The 24,333-nt window shown below is 37.5% G+C and overlaps 1 protein-coding gene across 1 annotated transcript in view; it reads left to right on the top strand.

The window, feature by feature from the left end:
• Positions 1-4,977: 4,977 nt before the first annotated feature.
• Positions 4,978-24,333, top strand: part of PAPPA2 (pappalysin 2) — a gene marked incomplete at its 5' end in the record, with an annotated part of 152,127 nt that continues 132,771 nt past the window's right edge. Inside the window, 2 exons of the mRNA XM_081948792.1 lie at positions 4,978-5,488; positions 20,917-21,976. Coding sequence (XP_081804918.1) covers positions 4,978-5,488; positions 20,917-21,976 — 1,571 coding nt within the window. The remainder of the gene's footprint in view (positions 5,489-20,916; positions 21,977-24,333) is intronic.

Here is a 24,333-nt window from a genome sequence, read left to right on the forward strand (position 1 = left end):
TTAGAGACACATTCTTATAATCCTTTATTACTTATGAAAAAAATTGAAAGTGGGAACTGCTTTTAAAAATCATAATAAGAATACCTTTAAGCCCACAGTGGCTGACTTGTGGAGGCTTTGCAGAACATAAAACAAATAGGTTTGACCAGCATAATATTTGAAAGCATGCTTCTGAATTCTATTGGCTCTCTGTCTTGCATTAAGTAAAAAAGACATGCCTGCCAATTTAGGCTTTGAATTTATACTGTGGGGAAAAGTAAGTAAAAAAAAAAGTCAATTAAGCCTCACATGTGGAAATCCCCTCATAAGAACAGGAAATGTGCTTATTTTAGTGCCCACTCATGAAAGCAGTCCATGTTTCTCAAGAATTTACTTCTGCCTTCAAAACATTATCTGTAGAAATGGAAAATACATAGGAGTATTACTTATATAGCCCTGCAACCAAAGTGAGCACATCTCCAAGGCTGATCAAATACAGCCTTTGCTACCTAATGTAATCATGTTTTTTTTAAATTTATACTTTTTATACCAAATGTTCTCATATTTAAATCTTATCTATTTTAGCAGAAGTTGTTTCTCAATAAGCATACTTATATATGATTTAGACTTCTTGATTTAAAAGAAGGCAAGAATAGCTGTTTCTAAGGAGACCCCCCCCCCTCACAATCCTATCTTTGCAACATCATTCTTGAATAGTGTGTTTGGGGTGTTCACCCTTCATCTCGTTAGCTGGTAGTCAGATCCTCCTCTGTCCCAGATTCAAATCCTTCTCTTTCTGAAGCTCTCTTTGTCCTTGTTTGCCCCACAGTAGAGATGAGAACAGTGTTTTCCCTCTTGCTCTGTTTATCCAGCCATTCCTTCTAATGCACTTTCTTTATAAGTATATACCTGCACTAAATAAGATTCCACTCCTGCCCTCTCAATTCCATCCACTAAATTTTTCCAAACAATTTTGTCATCCCCTCTTCTCTGTCTTAGGTCGCCCCTATTTTTTTCAAGGAACAAAAAAGGCAGCTCTTGTTGAAACTTCCTTAAATCCATTCCATCCATTCCATCTGTTTGTCCCTTTCTTTCTTTCTTTCTTTCTTTCTTTTTTTCTTTCTTTCTTTCTTTCTTTCTTTCTTTCTTTCTTTCTTTCTTTCCCTTCTCTTTTCTTTTCTTCTCTCTCTTCTTCCTTTTCCCTTTTTTTTCAGATTTGAAAGCCTGTACCCTAGAAGGGGCCTCCCACTCCCAGCTTTTTGCTGGCAACCTCGCTTTTGCCTGATTGCCACAGATAGTGCTTTGGAGAGAAGAAAAAGAGTTGAATACAGGAAAAGAAAAAGCAAGAGAAAGAGAGGGGTAATTCAACCATGAGATTTTAAAGCAGTTCATGCTAGCCTTTGAAGACCCCTACTTGTGTAAAATCAGGACATGAATTTATTTTTTTAGAAATAGACAGTTTTTTAAAGTTCTCTCCCACTCCTTCCTTAAATGGGCTGTTTCTGGCACAAGTGTTTTTTCCCCTCCTCCTCTCTTATTGTTGGTGGGTTTAAAACACTTTCAAAGTGTGTGTCTCCTCTGAGGGCAGTGACTGCTGCAGGGTAAGTACTGCATAGGGACGCTAGGGGGCAGCGTATGCTTTAAGTCAGGGGTGTCCAAACTTGGGAACTTTAAGACTTGTGGACTTCAACTCCCAGAATTCCCCAGCCAGCCATGAATTCTGAGAGTTGAAGTCCACAAGTCTTAAAGTTCCCAAGTTTGGACACCCCTGCTTTAAGTACTCTTACCCTACTTTTCTTTGTTTTTTTCAACTTGCTTTGGCCAGCTGTGGCAGAAGGTTCCAACACTATAAGTTACTTTCTTGCACAAAGCAAACAGACATTTTGCTTTAAACTAAATCCAAAAAGGAAGAGGAAAGGATTGCCCAAAACTTTAGACTGGGGATGGGGAGGTAGAGAGAGAAACATTTTCCTATTTGGCTTTGTAAACTTCACACAGTGGAACTGACCAAAAGCACTCCTGGGTTCCAGACTTTCCTTCCCTCCTTCCTGGATTTAAAGGCATGGTACGAAGTCAGAATGCCAAGAATGTGATGTTAGCACAGTTTTTGTAGGAAGGAAATCCTAGGCACCTGAGGAAAAAGAAAGGAGACGAGGAAAAGGCTGTGAGTAGTCCTTAGTATTTTTGTGGTGTCAGGAATGAAAACTGCCTGGTTTGTGTGAAATGAGCAGTGCAGAGGAAAGAAAGCATGCATGTGGCACAGCAGATTTCAATTGATGGTTGGAGGGAGTTCTAAGTGCAGCTGCTATTTGAAAAATCAGTAGGAATGAATTCTACAAGAGTTGAGCTCTCATTTATAAAACCTGGTTTGGTCTTTTAAATGAGAGAATAAAGTGGCAAGAACCAATGTTGCTATTTAAAACATAGTGTGTGTTGATTTTGAAGTCCTGAGCACATAAGAGACTACTGGGAGAGGGTAGAAGGTTCTTTTATTATTTATAGATCTTTGTCCTTTTTCTTTTCATTCCTGTCTTCTGTGGCCTAGATATTCCCGTCTTTATGCACTTTGCTATTTTTCATTTCAGTGGCAGCTCTTTTATTCTTGTGGTGAAATTCCAGCCACATTAGCTTAAGTTGAAATTCCTGAGTTTTGCAATTATTTAAGAAGAAACAAAATCTTTAATATGGCAATTCATGAGGTCAACTAAGGTATGAAGGAATTGCTCTCAGAAAATAGTATTTTGGATATTATCTTCTATAAAGAAGAAACAGGTACATCTATAAACATTCATTTGCAGATCATTTGTCCTTTTACCTACATAGGAAAAATGTTACTTCTGCTTTAAAAAGAAAGGCAAACAAATGTGGTGTGGCTAATTCCAATTAGCAATCCAGAAATTTTAAATCCCATGCAGACAGTGCACAAAAGCACAATCCTGGAGTTTGATGAAGGCTTTACCATATTGCCTGCTCCAAAATCTACAAGAATACCCCCAGGTTTGGAGATCTGCATCTGATTTTATGTTTTGGCCAGGTGGATTCTCTTTTCCTGAATTATCAGATAGAGGGGAGATGAAAATAGATAAACAAGCTGGCCAAAGGATGATACCACTTGAATTCTTTCTGATATTGTCATACTTGTGTGGGTGTGTTAATGAGTTGTGTATGTTACACATCAAAAGCAGCCTGTGTGTTTCTAGTAAAGTTTTGTGTGCACGTCATTCGCTCTGCCACCACCAGATTCAATGTGCTATCTAACTCCACCTGCCTCTATAGCGTGGGCCTCACCAGATAGCTTTCCTATGCTACTCTGGCCTCTAGAGGAGATGGAAGTTTCATCACTCCACCCCATATTTTGGAAGGCAATAATCTTGTTGCTCATCTCCAGCAAATGTTTAGTATTAACTAATTCACTTGTTCCAAAAGATCCTCAGCATATCAGCTGCAAGTGTAGATCTCTCCTGGGCTGATTAGGGAGTTATTGGCATCTCTTTGGAGCCAAATGCAAGGCTTTGATTGAATGTAATAGTTTTGAATTAAACTGTTAATTGGATTTCAGCATTACTGACTTACATAAAATGAATCATAAAATGTCCTCATTCTAAGCACATTTTTCTCCTTCAGTATCTTCTGGTTAAAGCTTCAATATTGTATTGAAATGAGTACATTCCACTGAACTCAATGGGACTTACTTCAGAATACACAAGCACAGGAATCAAGCAGCAGATCCATACCATTACTTTGGACTGTTTGAATTGTTCCAGGCTACCCAAAGACAAAGTTCTTAGCGTCAGGATTTTACTGCAAGATCAAGTACCATTAATATGGTTTTTTGTTGTTGTTGCAAGATATGCTTCTGTGCAAATGTATTGAGGACAAAGATCTCCAGCAATTCTTAAGGCCACCTAAGACCAAAGACTAAATCTAGAGGCTGAACATAATTATCTGTAAGTTAAAACGCCTATCTTTTTGCATGCAGCTGAATCCAACGTATGCTTTACTGGGAATTGGGTACCAATGAGTTGAAGGAACCTTGTGCTCAAGTAAATGTGCATTAAGCTACAAGTAATTGTGCAGTGCTGGAGTCACTGATATGAGGTGGGAAGCAGGGCTGCCTGCCTGCCTTGTTATGTACTTTAAAAATAAGCATATCAAACCTAACAGTCAAAAATAAGTTCCAATTTCACTCTGTGGTGGCCCCTTTAGGTACTGTCTCCTGGAAATAAGCCCCTGTTGATCATCGTGGATATAATAGAAGAGACTTTGATTTCCATCTTCTCCAACTACTATAGTCCTTAGTGAGGACCAAGCTGTCAAAGAAACGGCAAGCAATTCCCAAAGCAGTGGGGAGGAGCCATAGATTGGAAGGTGGGAGTCAGGATAGAAGGGGCAGGGAGGTGGAGTAACAAGACAGAATTTATGAGACTGGTCAATAGCAGCAGCAGCAGCAGTAACAGCAGCAATCTTTTCCAGAAGGTAGGGGAACTCCTGCGATCCAACCCTCTTCTGGCTACCTTTGTTTCTCTTATTCAGTGATCCAGCTGGACTCCTGGCTGCACATCACCTGAAAAAATTGGGGATACCCACAGCACGGAGCCGGCAGATCGTCGGCACTAACCTGCCTCTGACCTCAGGAGCGCAGCTTTTTTTGGAGAAGAGGAGGAAGACTCGCACCTGAGAGCCCGAAAGGCAGAAAGAAAGAGAGCGCGAGAGAAAGCGCGAGAGATCGGGGAGGGAGCGAACAAAGAGGCTTTGAGGATGCTCTAACGATGCCGCGGGCGGCCACTCGTCCTCACGGAGCCTTCTGGGAAGGGCGTTGCTGGCCGAAATGATGCTCCAAATCTTTCCTCGGCGCGCCAAGCAGAGAGATCAGAGGCAAAACACAACCTAAGCCTAGGAGCGCTCCGGAGCAAAGAAACCATCCCGTGAAAGGAATCAAGTAGGGTTCGGGTAGGGCCTAAAGCAGGAAAGCGCCGGGCGAAAGCTGCGCGTCCGAGGATGGCTGGTTCACCTGCCTCGTCGCTCCTGGTGGCGGTCGTGTGGCTGCTGGCGTTAAAAGGCGCCCACCCCTCCTGGGGAAGGCAGAGCGAAAGCCGGTCTGCGGCATCCCCGGACGGGGAGCCCTGCTGGGTGAGCAAAGCCAGAGCCGCGACTCTCCCTCAGCATCCTTATGCGAGCTACCCGCGTCCGACTGTGGGAGCGTCGGCGTCGGCGGGACACAGAACGGCGCCCTCGAGGCTCCGCCGCGCTCCCAGTTCTGACGGGAGCAGCGTGGAAGACACGTGGGAAGAGAGCAACGTTTTCCCGCTACGCCAAAGCGCAAAAGCCGGCCCTTCTGCCCCAGCTGCGGGTTGGACGCCGGATTCCGTCGCTGCACTTTACTTCTCCGGCAGAGCCGAGCAACTAGTGTTGCGGCCGGGAGCCCTCGCCGAGCTGCCCCGTGGCGAATTCACCATCGAAGCTTGGGTGAAACCCGAGGGGGGGCAGAGCAATCCGGCGATTATCGCAGGTAAAGTTGTGGAAGTGGGTGGGGCCGGGCCCGAGGGGAGAAGGGGGCCGCCTTGGCAGACGTTCATAATTCATACGGACTGGTAGAGAACGGAGGTCCGTAAGAAGCCGAAGGGCAGAACTGGGCACAAAGTCGCTACACGTGACCCGTGACGCGGGCTCATATCTCCTGTCGCGGATCGAATAGCCCGAAGGGTTTTCAGCCGGGTCGATGTCTTTGGGCGTTGCGTTACTTGAAGTTTCCAATATTGTATCGGTGAGAGGGAGAAGGGACATCTGCAAGCAGCAGAGAGCCAGAGTAGTTCGTTTCAAGCCTAGAATCCGGTGTGCTTGCAGTTGGCTTGTCAGCGTGCAGCTCCACATCCTGGTCAAAATCACGATTAAAAACAACAAACAAACACCAAGCAAGCACATTGGTTAATAGCTATAATAATAGATACTTGGATTGAGTTTCATCGGTGATTATCTTTTCTCCCCATTTCTTGATTTGCAGTACTGAGGCAATGAATGCTGATGTGCTGAACAGTTATATTCTGTATTCTACGGTTGCATAATATGCATTTTCTATTTAGAGTTATTTTAAATATATTTAACTTGTTAAGGGACGCAAACCTGGCTATTCAGGAATCTTTCTGTCCCCTTGTCAGAATGTTCACTCCCTCCCTTCTATACTGTATTTTGCAACAGACTGTCATGTGTACTCTGTATGCAACAGCATCTTTTGCTATTTAAAGCTACTTTGCATGCATTATTCAGAAGGAAACTCAGTGAATTCAGAGAGAGAGAGAGAGAGAGAGAGATGATTACTGCCCTGCTTTGCTGATTAGTCCAGTAAAAGCTTTTTTCTAAAAAGTAGCTCTGTGATTTTGTTTTGGAATTGTGAAAACAGTTTAGGATGGGAAATACCTAGGAGGCTTCAGTTGGACTAGGTTAATACTGTGTTGCCCATCGAAGAATTTAGACTAGACTGGAAGCTGGAAAAATATAAGTGACAAACCACTTCCTACTGTTGCCAAGAACATTATACCACCCCCGTTTCTGTGCTGTTGTCCTTTACCCTGCCTGGATTGCCACAGTGATCACACATCTGCTAACAGGCAATGACAGTAGTTGAAAGAACACTCAGTAGTTGATTATGGGGTCCTTGCTGAGTGACAAATATTGGCGGGTGTATGAGTGGTCATAGAGATTCAGTTCCTGGAAGGTCCTATTAAGTACAGTAGCAGCATTTCAACTATGTCAGCAACTCTAATGGAGCAGTTGGGGGGGGGGTGAGAGCAGGAATGTGTAAAGAGTAAGTAAGTTGTATGTACACATGCATATGAATCTCCTAAAACTAAGTCATTAGTAGACCAGCCTTGTGGACTAAAAATATTATTTGCTCCAATTGTATTGGAATAGATTAAAGCACTAGAAAACAAAGACCTGGGTTCTGGGTCTACAGTATGAGGAGAATGTAATTGCTTGGGAGTAATGTTACAGAAAGCCTCCTCCAATATGTTTTTCCTGATAGCTTGTTTTAACGGTCCCCCCCCACCCCCCTTGTGTGATGAGTGACTGCACCCAAATAGATCTTTTTTATGTTGTCTCCCTGGTGCTTTAGGTTGGCTTTCCTAGTGAGGCATATCAGAACTGATTTTATTATCTTTCTGGAACCAGGCAAGGTATTTTTTATCCTCCTGTACCTTTTAATATAATGCCATGTCATTTTAAATGATTGATATAAAGAATAAAGTAATTTCTGCCCTTTTTATGCTTGTATTTTTTTAGTCTAATGTAAAACTAAATTAAAATTTTTGATTTAAAAAGTGAGATTGTAATTTCAGTATATTGTAAGCCATTCTGGGAGAATTCTGTTTTGAAGAGTGCCATGCAATTTTTTAAAAAATAAATAAATTATGGTATCCCAGAATTTTTCATCAAGCTGGACGATAAAGCTAGACATGGGAGGGAAGGAAGGAATTATATATTAAAAAATCCTGCAGTCCACCAAATAGTGTAACCAGCATGTTTGCATTTAGACCCAGTTGCAAGGAGGAAGTCATAGATTAATTGAATCAAACTGCTATGTGTTATAGATATCAGATCAAGGGATAAAGGAGCAGTGAATTATCTTGCTGTTAACTTCTTTTTGCTTCTAGCTTGGATAATTTCTTCCTGACCAGACAGAAAGTAAAGGTAAAAGTTAAAGCAAAAGTAAAGAGAAATTTAATTATTTTTATCATGAGATTACATTAGGTGATGAAGTACTTAGTCATTTGAAGCAAAATGCAGTACTGTCCAGCAAGATGAATTGGGTTGCAAAGTGTTTGTTTACTTTATTAAAAACTGAATGTTACAGTTTTTCTTGAAACCAGGGACAACAGGGATGCTTTGAATTCATAAGGCCCAGGGTAAGCTTCCCCAGTTGAGGATTGATGCATTATGCATAAGTATTTTTTTTTCCAGTGCCTCTGAGTCAGTTTTTGACTCCTTCTGGATTGCCTGGACAAGTCCTGCAGTTTCCTTGGCAAGGTCTTTTTAAAAGTTGTTTGGTATTGCCTATTTCCTAGGGCTGAGAGAGTGGAATTAGTCCAAGTCACCCAGCTGGTTTTGTGTCTAAGGCTGGACTCATGATCTCCTGGTTTCTAGCCTGATGATTTAATCACTACACCAGAGTGGCTCTCTATATGTCATGTAGACCAGTGTTTTTCAACCTTGGCAACTTGAAGATGTCCGGACTTCAACTCCCAGAATTCCCAGCAAATGCTGGCTGGGGAATTCTGGGAGTTGAAGTCCGGACATCTTCAAGTTGCCAAGGTTGAAAAACACTGATGTAGACTGTACTATTTGATGCTTCTAAGTATGTATTAATTTATTTGGCTTGCTACATTAAAGACAAATAAGTAAAAACAATGGAGATAGAGCCTAAGCATTTGCGGATAAACGTAGCGATGAAATCAGGAAGTGTCTCATTCATGGTCCTTGAGGTTTACTGTATAGAATACAGGAGTCAAATAATAGAGTTGAAATCCTAGTGCAGTGAGAATAAAGATTAAAGAATAAAGAAATTTAGTGTGATACAGCTTGTAATTTTATTGATTTGTGTAATTTTATTGGCCACCCACTTTCAGTGGATTTGGGCAGTGCCCAAAACTAAAAAAAGGCACACAAACAGCTAAAAATGTTTAATCAACATACAACCTAGGATAAAACTCTATAATAAGAACATCCACAAAGCAGGAGCCATTAAACAAATAACAAACATCAACCCCTGCTATAAAAATTATAAAAGGATGTGCTGTTTTTCAAACTTAAAGGCTACAGCAAGCCTTTGAGTCACATGCTTATAGAGGCATATTCCAAAACAGCAGTATGTAAAACATGACAAAAGCTAAATTGAATAGACTTTAAATTCCTTTAAATCATATTAAATTACATGAAATTAATTGCACTAAAATAATGCAATTACTGTTAAAGCAGATGGGTCACATAGGTTCCTTGGCTACATATTGTGTATATCTAAATTAAATCAATTTCTGCACACAAATACTGTATGCTATTATGCATCAAAATCATGAAAGTGAACATGGAAATCCAGTTGAAGATTGGGAATATGAAACTATCACTGTATTTCTGGAAAACGCAATAAAAGTTTTTTTAAACAAGTAAGGAAACTTCAATAGAAGCAAGTCTTGCTGGCAATGAAGGATTCCACTATTTCTGGCGTCTACCACAACATTCATTATTATTTTTTCTTCATTTTGCTTTGTTGACAACCTCAATTTTCTGAATCTGAAAGAATTTTGATTAAAAGATGAATATATTTGATGAAGTGGAATTACAAAGAACCTTGAGGAACAGAGACATCATCATGGTATTTATAATGGCAAGGATTATCAGAATTGAGTCTGTTTTGTTGTGTAAGTTGGATTTTCAGAGTACTTAAAAAGTTATGTGAGATTCCATAGCTAGAATTTATGAAGAAGAGAAGAATTCAAAAACCTTTACATAAGAATGGAAAATAGGAGATACACATAAGTTCGCTGATAATATTTTAAAATGATGTGATCAGGAATAATATATAATTCAAGATAATAGATTAGTTTGAACTTTTAAGGAAAATATCAGACCCTGAAAGAATTAAGGCTCTTGAGAGGTACTGAGACAGGTAAAATAACTTATATTTGTATATGCTGAGGTTGATATTTTATTTGAGTTGAAGATTGAATTACTCAATATCTGGTTGCCTTATATTTGCCCCAAGAACAGATATGTTCAATTGGGACAAGAATATCAAATAATACAATAAGTTGTTTTTTTCCGGATAGATTTAGAGAACTACTACTTCTTTTTTGAAAAAAATAAGATCTGGTTTTAAAGATCAGATGAGTTAATTGTAGAATTATTAAAGGATTTCTATCTACATAATACTTTAGAAATTACAATATGAACATCAATTTTAATCCAGAGAAATAGAACCAGAAAAATATCCCCATTTTCAAGTTAAGGAAGAAAGATGAATGCAGTAAACCATAGAGTAGTCAGCATGGGGTTGGTAAGGAGCAGAACTCAAGAACATATTATTAATCAATCTGTACATATCTAGAAAATGTTTTATTGATTACTAGGAACCACCAAATTTTAAACTAAATGATTAAATGATTTATATCATATTAGCTCAGTGGATCATAAGTAATTATGTTTTATTCATAAGATCACACAACATTGGCTAAGGGCTGATAGACTGCCATTATTTGTTAAGAATTAAAAAAAAAATTGAAGGCAATATTCCTGATTTGAGACAACATTGACAAATGAATGGTGCATGTTATGGAGAGATGGGAAAAATCCAGGAGTTTTAAAATCCTCAAATCTCCAGACTCAATAGATATAACAGGTTATATTTGGAAAAATGGCATACTGTATGATTTATGCCAGCAGATTGCACAATGGAGAACTCTTTCTTAGATGCAAATAATTCCTAGAAATAGAAGCTAGCATGCTGAGAAGAAGGTTGGGACAGAAATTTGCCATTCACTTTTTGGTGTGGGATACTGAACTCTGTAGACCTTGGACACAAGTGGTCCTCAATTTAGAACAGTTCACTTAGTGACCATGAAAAAAGCAAGTTATGACCATTTTTCACACTTATGACCGTTGCAGATCCCCATGGTCACATGATTTACATTTGGATGCTTGACAACAGACTCACATTTATGACGGCTGCCGTGTCCCAGAATTATGTGATCCGCTTTTGTGACCTTCTGACAAGCAAACTCAGTGGGGAAATCAGATTCATTCAACAACCGTGTTACTGATTTAAGAACTGCAGTGATTCACTGAACAAATGGGGCGAGAAAAGTTGTAAAATGGGGCAAAACTCTCTTGACAAATTTCTCACTCAACAACATAAATTTGGGGCTTAATTGTGGTTGTGAGTTGAGGACTACCCGTATTGTCTGATAGGGGTAGGGAATAGGGAAAAGAAAAACTTTGACTGTAGTTTATATCATTTGCACTTTACAGGTTGAATTGTGATGCAATTATCTGTTGACTTTTATGCATTTCATGACTTTATGGTGATATTTTGGGAATAAAATAAAGCATGCACTTTTTTATTGTTTTAATTAAACAAAAAAAAACACAAAAACATTCTTCATTACATCTTCCAGAAAGCATGTCGATTGGTTACAAATAAATTTCGTACGTTACTACAATCATTCTTTATACTTCATTCATATTGAATTGTACATTTAAAATCAAAAATCTTTATACCATCAATATACCATCATTCTCATTTAACTATATTTGTTTAAACGTGCTTTTGTCTAGAATCATTTATATTTATATTATAATAAATCTAGACAAAAATTTATTACTAGAATTTATAAGTACCCAGGAGAGATTACATCTTTATAACAAAATCTAAACAAAAAATATTAATAAAATTAATAAATCTTTTCCCCAGGTCCCATATTATAGTTTATATCCAAATTGTTTTTACCAGTTAGAGTTATTATTTCATTATTATTGTCATGATGGGTTATCTGTTAACGAATAAACATTTTAAAAACAAAAACATTCTATAAGCATCTACAAAGTTCTACTTATTAATCACCAAAATTAACTAAGTTTTTATTTTTATTTTTATTATTTTTTTCCCATTCAATTGTATTTTATTTGGGTTTCACCATTCTTAACTTTCTTATTTTACTCATAACTATTATTTTTGAGTTTTGTTACATTCCTTCATTGATTCTTGTTTCTTTCGTCCATCCACCTATACCATTTGTCCCATATCTGGTAGAATTCTGATTCTTCTTTTCCCTGAATTTCTTTAGTTAGTTTGTCCATTTCAGCACAGTCCATAACCTTTCTTATTATTTCATAAAAGCATGCACTTTTATATTAGGGAAATTTACTAATAGAAAAGTTGTATTTTTCAAATATATAAAATTAGGAGAAATGTATACAATATATGTGCCAGAATATCTATTTCTTGATTAGGGATGAGAGGGAGGGAGGTAACTGTTCTGCGGACTCTAAATGTATTCATGTTAGCCCAGATACTGATTGGCCTTTTATTTTCTCTGTTCCCCCAACCACTTTCTGAATAGTCTCTTTTGGCTGCATTCCCTGGATGAAGTCCAACCTTACCACAGTGAGGAGGCAGTATAGCCGCTTGATGAATGAGGCAAGGAGAAATGTCTGTAGTATTTGATGATTTAAATTAAGTGCCATTAATAGTCTAATGACATGTGGCTCTGTTTTTTCTTGCCATCTGAAAGGTGACACAGAGATTAGCTGGGGGTATTGGATTGAATAAGGATTGGACAAAACAGGACTTTTTAAGATGGATGAAATGTGAATAGATGGCTTGCTAGCATTTCTCCTGTTTCAGAGCATTAACCTTAAGGGGTTCTGGAAGACTAAAGTCTCTCATGACTTTTTGAGAACTTTAGAGAGGCTGCCAGATTTTACCACTTATGGACAGGATAATTTTTCATGATGATTCATACTTTGAGCATATGCTGGCAACACTACTACTGCAGATATCTACTTTCCAAAAAATGTTTGAATTGGAAGATCTTCCTATGCTAATGAGTATGATTCAGATTAGCATATTCTTCCTCATCTCTAAAAGCATTTGAGCTACATTGATGAGAACCAGAATTAAATCCAATCTATGGTATGGGGTTTGAACATTGTCTCCAGATTTACCAAGAACTATTATATCTGATGTGTAGAAAAATATTAGGATGCTAGAAAATTATTAAACAATAGGGGTTTAACTTGTTTGGAGGTTCTAGCAGGGGAGCGCAGCTATCGTATACCCTTTGCTGAAGATCGGTACATTCCTTCTATCTGGGATGGTCATCCTTTTCTACTGAGTGTGCAGCTTTGGGAGGGATGCACATGGAGCGGTGAGGGAGGAAGGGGACACCTGCCCAGCCAGCCAGATCAGCTGAATCAACCCTGGTGATCAATGGGGTAACAGATGTCGCAGCCAGATAGCTCTCACATCACTTCTCAATTTTTAGAATATTCACCTCAATGGGAAATATTATACAACTCTGAAACTGCCAAATTTGTTTGAAGTAGAAAACTTTTCATGGAAATATTTAGCCGCCATAGACTTCTTCAGCCCACATTTTGACTACTGGAATGCTTTATATACATCATTGACTTTGCAGAAAACTTGAGAATTTCAGTTGGCCCAAAGAATTGTTTGCTTGAAATTTGATTGATATACCCAAATTCATGCAATTTCTGTCAGTTCTGAAAAAGGACATCAGTATATATGCATATTTGCACCTACAGCTTGGGATCTGAATGCTAAAGAGGATTTCGTTGCATAACAGATCACCTGTGGAATAATACTTTATGGTGAAACTATTTTTCTGAAGAGAGACATTTTAAATAAAGAAAATTTAAATGATAATAAAATTGAACAAGAATGTTTCTAGCAGATGCTGTGAATGAAAAATAAATGGGCAAAATCATGGACAAAAGTCTGCCCAAACCTAATTCTGAAAATCTTTTAAGTTTTCAATTGCAGTATGTTCCTTTGTCACAGAGAGTAAATCTGGTAAAGATTAGTCCATTAGTTTTCTTGTATTTTTTTTTGTTCTAAAGATACTCTTTTTACCAATCTATCCAGATCCCTCAACATTGAGATTTAATGTAATGCCATCCCAGTCCTGCAATGCATATCCTTAAAATCTTGGTAAAATTATTTTGTTCATTCAGATTTTTGGTCTAGAATTCATAACAGAAAACCACAATTGAAGATTGCTCTCCAGGAGAGATAATTTCAGGTCTTCATCTGCTATCTCAAGGTTTCTCTTGAATGATATCAAAGGTTGTTGAGAGAGAAGCAGAGAGAGGGGAAGGTGGAAAAATATTGGAGCGGGCATATTTAGTAATAAATATTAATATCAAGTCACATTTGTGTTGTTATTTAATAATGAAATCCACCAAGGTAGTTGTATGTTGCAGGTTCCGAAGAATACAGAACTTTTAAAGAGGAATCACACGTGAATAGCATTTTTGATTGAATTGCAGCATTTACATAATTTCAATTTGGCAATTCAAGAACAAAATAATTGTAAATAATGGGTGTATGTACAGTATAAACATTTTCTGATAAAAAATATGCAAAAATGTAACAAATTATGCATTAACAGAGTGTATTCCAGAACGGCTGCATGCAGATTTATATGATGAACTTTCCCTTTCTTTTTTACTTTTCTAAATTAGAATTTGTTTTATCCAGCATCAGGTCTTACTTGTGAAAAAAAGAATCCATAACAGAGAGGAAAGTAAGAGTTAAAAACCAATATTTATTGTGAGATAATGGCTGTGCAAAGAAAAACTTTGGATCAGGCTAAGATCTACAGAATCCAGAAGCCATAGAAAAATCCCAATAATCTGCAGGCAGTAAAATTACTACTGCCCCTGGAACCAGTCAATGGACACAACTGTCACACTACTGCTGGATCCTGAAGGTCTACATCTTCTGTTCTGGTGAAGGATGACAGGAACCGTTGTTCTTGGTTAAATCCATGTGATCCCATAACTTTAAATATTGGTAAACATTGTATTACTGGAAAGGCTTGAAGCAACCCAAGCATTGATCACTACAAATATAAGGCATATGCAAATAAAGATGATTTCCTGCATCTTTAGTAGGTGTGCAGAAGATGGCAAGGAAATCCTGTCAAAAACATTAACTGTTCAGCATCTTGCTATCTTTGGTTTATGGGCATTCTAAGTATATCCAGTCATTAAATGTAGAAATGGGTAAGATCAAAACAGGGAGCAATAATAAGACTCTTGAAGCATTTTCATCTTTCAGTTCAGCTCATTTCTAATTGAATGTACAATAAAGAGAATAGGACCAGTAACAATAATTCAAACCACACTGTTTTGTATGTTTCATATTTTCCCCCAAAAGGGGCTAAGCAGTACAGGAGGAAAGTTTTTTTGGCTTGCTTGAACTTGTGAACATAAATTATTCATATCTGAGGCATGAACTAACTGCTGAATCTTATGTCATGGGCCAGATTTTTCATTCCTCCTTTCATCTGCAAAAGTAATTGGTACCATCTTTGAAAACAGGTGGAGGAGGCATCAGAACTGATAGATGCAACAATGGAAAAACAGTAAGATGAATAGGGGAAAATCGGTTGGAAGAAGCAGTAAGAGAAGGAAAAAAGTCGGTAGTTTGCAAAATGGCCTTTCATGGTATAGAGCCTGAAGATTTTAGTATGTGGAAAGAAGCCTTTTCTAGTTTAGAACAGAGCAGTTCCTACACGCACCTGATCTTCCTGGAAGCTGTTTTTCCCAAGGATCGGGTTTTTTTAAAAAAAAGCCCATGTATTTAACAATATAAAGATATCTACTCTTCAAACAAATGGAGAGACATATCTAAGAATTAACCAGAGATCTCAATCTTTCCAAAGGAAAGGAAGCTACAGTCCCAAAGCATACAGTCTTGTTATTCTTTATCTTTACCACCATAAAGGCAAAAACTATTCGATTATTGTCCTGAAAAAACAATAGTTTTATTCTGTCAATGCACACCAGGCTGTGGGAGCCCATGAGTTCAAGTCCCTGCTTAGTTGTGAAAGCCAGCTGGGTGACTTTGGACCAGTCACTTTCAGCCAAACCTACCCCACAGGGTTGTTGTTGTGGGGAAAGTAGGAGGAAGGATATGTTGAATATGTTCATTGCCTTGAGTTACTTGTAAATGTTACAAACGTGGAAGATAGATAGATTGATTGATTTCCCTCTTGGGCAATGAGAACAGCCCATTTTATTTTCATCTTGAATGCTCAGGTCAGTTGGTAGAAGAAGGGGAAAAGTGAGTTACTAGTACAGGATTATGACAAACATGTGACTGAGTATATAAAGAAATGTGGGAAAAGGGGCTGAAGAGATGGAAATGGAAATAATATGGAATAAATGAAAGGGAAAAATGTAGTAGTGGGTGAAGTAGTTTAATTATGGGAGAAGGTGTTATTAAAATTCATGGATTTCTGTCTTCTTGAGAGGAACTTGTAGGGAGATGGTAACTTTTCTTGAGCAACTTTGCTAAGAGCACCAGCCTCAGTTTTATATTAGTATCTCTCCTTTTTTTTCATAAATACCAATTGTGTTTTAATAATCCAATTTAGGATTGGTTTTTCCCCCCCTTCAGTAGCAACCTCACTATTTTTCGTGGATTTGATATTTGGGGCCAAGTCTCAAAATAAGGTTGGCTGGAGATGTAAGAAGTTGTCTTTCTGTGACATCTTTTGCAAAATGGGAGATGGTTGTGTTAGACTTGTACCAGGTACTTTTGCATCCAAATCCTATCTCTTGCTTCTTCTGTTTCTACTTCCTGTTTACCTGTTCCTTTGCTGACCTCCCAATTGCTGGCTGTCTGATCATGGGAACTGCTCATTCATTAAAGTTGTATATTACCATTTAGAAAAAGCTGTTGCTGGAGTAGAACTCTCTGATCCCATCTTCAGACACATTCCTGGCCATCTTCCCACTTGCTGGCCTGGCTTCTGAGACAAGACCCTGAAAGCATTCTGAGATTTTCCAAAGCAGATTCTTTGGGTTTTCAGAGCAGGAATCTGTAGCAAGATAAAGCTTGTGGTGTTGAAGTTGAAAGACAACAAGAGAAGGAAGCATGTTTATCACTATCTGATTACAGCAATGAAGGATCTGTGGAAACAGTTTCAAGAAATTTGTAAGTGGGCAGAGAGAATTTTGATTCACTCAGATATTTGTGTGCTTGGACAAGATAATAAATTAATCAGGAAGAAACAGCAGGAAGTGCCACCATCATTCAGGTATTTGTTAAATGACTGCCAATGAAGATGCATTTGTACAAACAGTACAGAGTTAATCTTTCCTTTAGGATTAAAATGAAGATTGAGAGTTTTTTGGGGTGTCAATTGTTCTTTTCTTTTTGCTACTTTAATATTATTGATTGTGATTGTAGTTTTTATTTGTTTTCTGCCTGAGTGGCTATATAGATAAAATAAACAAACAAATATTTTAATATACTCCTCCAGTTCAATATTCTGATGTAAATTATCTAGGAAAGTAAATATGTTCCTGGAGTTTTTGATCCAACAAATATTTCTCCCCCATAATATTGAGAAAAGTATGCATGATAGACATTCCTATACTATTAAGTTACTGTGTATGCCAATGCTCATGTAATGAGGAAGGGAGAAATATGTCTCATGCTTAGTATGATGACTCTGATCCTTAAAAGAGAAGTTTAGATTAAACAGAATTCAGTGAGATTGTGATAGAAACTTTATGCAAGCTTAGAGTATTGTTTCTCAAACTTTGTGTAATGAATCACTAAATAAACATATGTTTACCTCAAAGTCACTTGAACTGGCAAATAAATTTGATAAACAAACAAACAAACAAATCCTATAGTGATATGGGAATTCATGTATTTTGGCAAATAAAATAATATTATAATTATATAGTTGTCTTTGTAATTTTAAAGGCCTTTAATATTTAATAGTTGAACACCATTGACATTGACAAAATATCATAAATCAGTTGCAAAAGGCAATTTTACCTGGAACAGCTTATATCTTCAGTGACATCTTTATTTATTATTATATATTACAATATTATAATTAATCTAATGATTAGCATATTTTTGGAGTATAAGATGCATCCTTTTCCCCCCAAAAAGAGGGTAAAAATCCGGGTGCCTCTTATACTTTGAATACAGCATTTTTGGCCTACCTAAACCCTACCCCCCTTTGCAAAAATGGGCGTGCAGAGGGTTTGGGAGACCTGCAAAGTGCTCCTGGGGGCTTGGGAGGGCAAAAACGAGCATAAAACCATCTGTTTTTGTTCTTTTTTGCCCCCCGACCCCCAAGAGCACTCTACAAGCTTCCCAAAGTCTCTGCAGGCCCCCCCTTTTTTTGCAAAAAATGGCCCGTTTTTGTGAAAAACTGGCAGTTTTTTGCTCATTTTTGCCCCCCGCCACCCCAGGAACATTCTACCAGCCTCCCAAAATTCTGCATGGCCTCTTTTTTTTGCAAAACCCAGCCCGTTTTTGTGCAAAAACGGGCCATTTTTTGTTTGTTTTTGCTCCCCCAGCCCCCTGGAGCACTCTACAAGCCTCCCAAAGCTCTGCATGCACCCCCCCTTTTTTTTGCAAAAAACGAGGCATGCAGAGGGTTTGGGAGGTCTGCAAAGTACAAAAACTTTTTTTAAAAAATTTACCTCTTCAAAATCATGGTGCGTCTTAAACTCTGGTGGGTCTTATAGTCCGAAAAATAACAGTAACAATTCTGCAAGAAATACAATTTGCCTGCAAGCAAGAACCGGTGGGACCATAAAATAAAATAATAGAAAATAAAGTACCTAAAGTGCTCTTTAGAATTCAAACAGATAATATCCCAGACTTAACAATTGTTGATTTTAAAAAGTGAAAAATATCTGGATAGTAGATGTGGTAGTACCTGAAGACAGCACAAGAAAAGAGAGAGAACTGGAGAAAATCATAAAGTACAATGATCTGCAAATAGAAGTGGATAAAAATGCCAAATCAAATCTAAATATCTGACTAAGTATGTGACCAACCATAATAGTAAATTGATATGCCATCTGATTCCCAGTGACAAAAAAAAGCTGTACTGTAGTTGAATTATTTTATTCTGTCTTAATTAAAAGTAATTTTGTTGTTCTCTGGGCAAATGAACCATAATATATTTGTTTAGTTCAGGGGTGTCCAAACTTGGCAACTTTAAGACTGGTGGACTTCAACTCCCAGAATTCCCCAGCCAGCTCTGCTGGCTGGGGAATTCTCGGATTTGAAGTCCACCAGTCTTAAAGTTGCCAAGTTTGGACATCCCTGGTTTATTTCATCTGAGAGACTGTGGCACATCACCTAAGGAGATATTGACCGGTCACCCAATGGTACGCAGACCACACTTTGAGAAACACTGCTTTGAAGCAATGATAAAGTTCAGGTATTTTGATGACTTTGTTATCAGATGAAAGCTTTCATTGGAGAAGCTGCTTGTTGCCATGGAATATTTAACATTAGAATTATTTTATTAGATTAAGCAACACTTCTTAAACTGTAAGTATGTGAAATGTTTTACTAAAATCCTAGGAAATGGTCAGAAACAATAAAATTTCCTATAGGAACATATTGACATATTGTGCTGTCAAATACCTTATAACACTTCTTTTTGGAAGCAATATCCATAACATCACGATTCATGAAATGGAAACAAAAATTCAACATTCAAAGCTATTCAGAGTAAAATAAATATACTAAATTTACCTTCTCCCTCCAGTTATTTTTTGTTATTTCTGAACCATAGTATTTAATTTCATATGAAGAAGAAAAGGATTGTGATTGAAGTATCTTGCAATTTGCATTTAGTACAAATGTCAGAAGAATTGGTCATTTTTCAGATATTCACATTCATTTTCTTATATCCTGTGCGAGAGCTAGGTTTTAATCACCAAAAGTTTTGGCTCCAACATTTGTAGATTTTTCCACCATATTACTGAATTACAGATAAACTGGGAAAGTAATTGGTATTCAAGGTTGAAAAATAGTCTCTTATTTTTTTTCCCTACCATGTTAATATTTCAGCAATAAGGAAGTGAAGATGCATGCATTTTTGAGACTGTTGAGTTCTAGTTTTTCATTAGTACATTTTGTAGCACTTGAAAATGTCTTTGGGGTTTTATTTTTGCATTTGTTAAAATAGTTTATTGCTCCAATCTTGAATGACAGTATTACAATGCATTTACTTTATATATACAGCTAAAACATTGCATTCTTTTTATCTGTATTTAAAAGTTTGTAAGAGTGAGCTTTGGAAGCCCTCTGTAAATGTTAAGGGCAGGCATTATGTGGATCTGATGTGTGTTTCTCCAGCAGAAGGTTGTATTCTATTAATTAGGTAGATGGTTAAGACTTTGAGGTCAGGTATGCTACACTGATCCCATGAACAGTGGCTACTTCATATATTCTTATTCTGTCTTTCTTTGGACCTAACTATATATAGTCCTGGTCAGAAATGGTCTGTTTCATCTACAAGATTCCCAATCCAAGACCTCAAATTATTGATTATAAGGAGAACAGACAAGCAGCTCACAAGGAGTAACAGTGAAATATATTTTATGTTTCATCACATTAATGAGCCATTTGCAATATTTCAAATTTTACTTCATTTAATTTAAATAGCACCTTTCTAGTTGCAAAGAGTGTATACTTGAAAAATTCTCTGTGCCACTGTAATTTAATAATTGCCAGCTTTTGTTTACCTTGCATATAATAATAAATATTACTAACAACACTAAGCAGGAATATATTATGCAAAATACTTGCAGGTACTTAATGTCCACATAATGGTGGCCTAATTGCAGAATGAAAAGTGATCTTCCCTAGTATATCCAACTGTCTCAGCAAGCAATTGTATTAAGTATTTGTTTTCCAGAAGAAGAACGAATAGCCATGGGATAGCAAAGACAGATGGGACTGAGACCACGAATTGTCAGTATGAGCCATTTGCTATAATGCTCCTCTGGGGTTTTACTTGCTCAGTCAGCACCAATTCTCTGGATAGCTCCACTGGCAAAGGAATAAGGCTGGCTCCAAAACGGAACAATTTAAATGCAATACTTGATGCAGTGTGATATGCAAATAGTGTCTACTTTTTTTTTTAACCCTAAGCCATTAGACAAATTATTTTCATTAAACTGCAATTTCCAAGAGACTTGGGGTGGGGTGGAAATAACATTTCAATCAGTTTAAATATGTAATTTTGCTGTAGCTATGCCATGTCGTTTATACTGCTTCTGAGCTTAAGATGGGAGATGATATAATACTTTTACTAGCATTCCTTATAGTGCATTCTTTTTCTCTTTTTTCTCTCTGTCCTCTCCATTCAGGTGTATTTGACAATTGCTCTCACATTGGCAGTGATAAGGGGTGGACTTTGGGCATCCGTTCGGAGGAGAATCCTGAAAGAAAGAATGCCCGTTTCTTCTTCTCACTCCGTACAGACCGTATCAAGAAATCTGCCACTATATTGGCATATCACCGTTACCAGCTCCATACATGGACTCATGTGGCAGCCACTTACAGTGGGAAGGAGATGCTTCTGTTCATCAATGGCAGGCGGGTAGCTCGCAGTTCCCAGCAGTCCGGTGACCTTCACAGTCCCTTCATGGCCTCATGCCGCACTTTGATCCTGGGAGGCAGCAGCTCAGACAGACTCAACTTCCGAGGCTACCTGGCTCTGCTAGCCCTTTGGAACATTGCTATGCCCCAAGAGAAACTTCAGAGGGCCTTCCTGGGAAAGTTTGAAGACAGAGAACTTTCCTTATTGCTCAGTGCAAAGTTCAGCCATTTGCAGCAGCAGTGGGTAACATTCAAGGATGGAGTCTACCCACAAGTGGAGATGATATATAGACCAGAACCTCAAGTTCTGTCTCCACTTATACCCCCACTCTGTGGACAGACTGCCTGTGATAATGTGGAATTGATATCTCATTACAACACCCACTGGCCGCTAAGGAATGAGAAAGTAGTGCACTATCAGGTTGTCAATATCTATGATGATGATGGTCTCCATCCTACTGTGAGTGAGGAACAGATTGCCCACCAGCACCAAGCCCTGAACGAGGCCTTTGGCCGCTATAACATCACTTGGCAACTTAGAATTCACAAAGTATACAATTCATTGCTCCGCTACCGTGTGATTCTAATGAACTGTGAGCCAGGAAAAATTGGCAATGAGTTTTGCAATCCTGAGTGCAAGCACCCTTTGACAGGCTACGATGGTGGTGACTGCCGTTGGCTGGGGCGCTGCTATATCTGGGAGCGTCGGGATGGTGTTTGCAATATGGAGTGCAATAATATGCTCCACAATTTTGATGATGGAGACTGTTGTAATCCCAAAGTAACTAATGTAAGGAAAACTTGCTTTGATCCAGATTCTCCACAAAGGTAAGTAGAAGTGGCCAAGGCATTGTGCTACTCTCTGAGGGTTTCTAGGTTCCCAAAGTCTTTATGAGTAAATTTCTGTTTTTAAAATTAGGGATTTTTTCCCATTAATGTACTGCTAGTTATCTAACTCAAAGCTTATCCTACATTAATTTATAATTGCTTTTTGTTATTAATTACACAAGTATATATTGTTGCGAAGCTTTGCTGTCATTGGAAAAGTCTTTCTCCACCAGTGATTTATAGTATTTTTGGGGTATCACCAAAACCATTGTGGTGATATAAAATCAGTCCTAATTACTGTTTTGGGGGGCACAATGGTTGGACAACTCTAGAAAACTTTCAAAGTTCCTAGTGAAAAAGTTACCTTTCCCTCATTCTTTCCTCCATTTGTTCATATCTGTGCAAGTGGAAACATACAATTCCAATTCCTTAACGTTAATTTACACATTATTCAGGAACAGTCTTGATGTCATCCTTGAGTACAGTCCATTGTAAATAAATGTAAGTAGAAGTTGACAATGTTTGTTTTTCTAAACAGCAGTCATATTTTATATTTTTGATAGATTAGTTGATATTTGGTCTGTTTTATTTGATATGTAAACAAAGTATGGAAATAAGTTAGTTATTATTTTCTTTCTTGCATACCATTTTTCTTTAGATCATGACTACCAACTCAGTACTCTGTGTGCTGAAAAAACTGTGACCCAGGGTTTTGTGCATTTCCCAACTCTATGCTTTTTCCACCGACCATTGATCAATGCTTTGCTTGTTTGCTACCAACACCACCAATTAGATAACATTTTGGGTCAAAGGAAGCATGTTGTTACAAGTGTACCAAAAATTTAATACACATCATTGGATAGAAGCTGGAAGCAGTCTGTAAAATAGGGATTTCTTTAAGGTAATTGCAGGGATATTAGACATAAAGTGAATATGTGTCCCCGGCAAATACCAGTAGGCAAGTTGATACTGATAGTATTTTCTTCATAATATTATATGTAGCTATACCTTTCCTCTGTTACTTACTGTGATAACACAAACCCATTAGCACTGCTACCTTATTAATAAGCATTGTAATTAATTTATGTTTTAATTAAGTTTTCTCTTCTATTATGTATTAAAATACATATCATTTATTGAGGCACTATATAATACTCTTTTTTTAGCAGTAGTTTTATTAGCTTTCCCTTTCTTTTCATTAATTTGCATGGCCTTTGAGCTGTAGATGTTGGATTCTGAATTCTTAATACAATTCTCAAACTCAAGAGCTCTGTAAATTTCCTCCTGGAAGCTGAGCATTTTACTGAAGGAAGTTGGAAATTGTCGCAAAGCTGGGATATTAGCCAGGAACTATTCCTGGAAAAACAGCAACAAGTGTATGAAATACAGGCAAAGGCTACTAGGACCTGAATTGCTCTTAGTTTTTGTATCAGGGATTATCAGAGTAAATTACAAGACTTTTTGCAGCTGCCATAACTGTTACATGACTGTCATAGGTATTTGGTGGTAAATTATTGATCAGAAGTAAGGTGCACAATAAAAGTGACAAACATTCCTATCCCCAAAGCCAACACAGAACACTTTTAGTAAGTCTGAAGTCTGAAGAAATTAAATTTATAATTACTGGAAATAATCTTTATGCCAGGCTACCACCAACATTTTAAAATAGTCCAGCAAAGGATCCAGCAGTCACATTTTACAAGAGTGCTTTTGGTTCATGGAATATAGGTTCCTTACCTCTGATCAGGACATTTTATGAATTTCACCATAATAAACTATAAGATTGGAAAACTCAACTACAATATATTTGTAAAATATTTAAATTTAAATATTAGCTCTGCTACAAATATTTAACACAAGAGTTCATTTTTAGCCCAGAATTCATTAGAATTTATTGACAGAACCAGCAGAAAATGCTTGTATAAACACCAAAATTGAGTTTTTGCTTCTAAATGAAAAATAAAAAAGGGAAGGATAGAAATGGATACTTTTCATTTGGGTTTGTAATTCCCACACATCAGTTATCGTTTTGGCTGCGAATTCTGGATTGCAGTCCTAATTCAACTGGGGAGATCAGGAATGGGAAATTTGATATTTTATCATCATCTCATGTATACATTGAGCTATTGGTCAAGCAGAAAACTGTTCTAAACTCAACTAAACATTTATAAAATATTCTCTTGCAAAATTCATCTCTAAACCAGAGAGATTAATTTTGCAAGAGAATATTTTATAAATGTGTAAATCAATCAATTTTATTTTCTGTTGGCTCTTTGAGATATGCCAGCTCAAAAAATAGACTTCGCAAGGACTACTGGAACACTATTGTGGAAGGTTATAATGGAATCCTGAAAGCC

Source organism: Natrix helvetica (genome assembly GCF_964273705.1).
Source record: "Natrix helvetica genome assembly, chromosome: 3".
Classification (NCBI taxonomy): Eukaryota; Metazoa; Chordata; class Lepidosauria; order Squamata; family Natricidae; genus Natrix; species Natrix helvetica.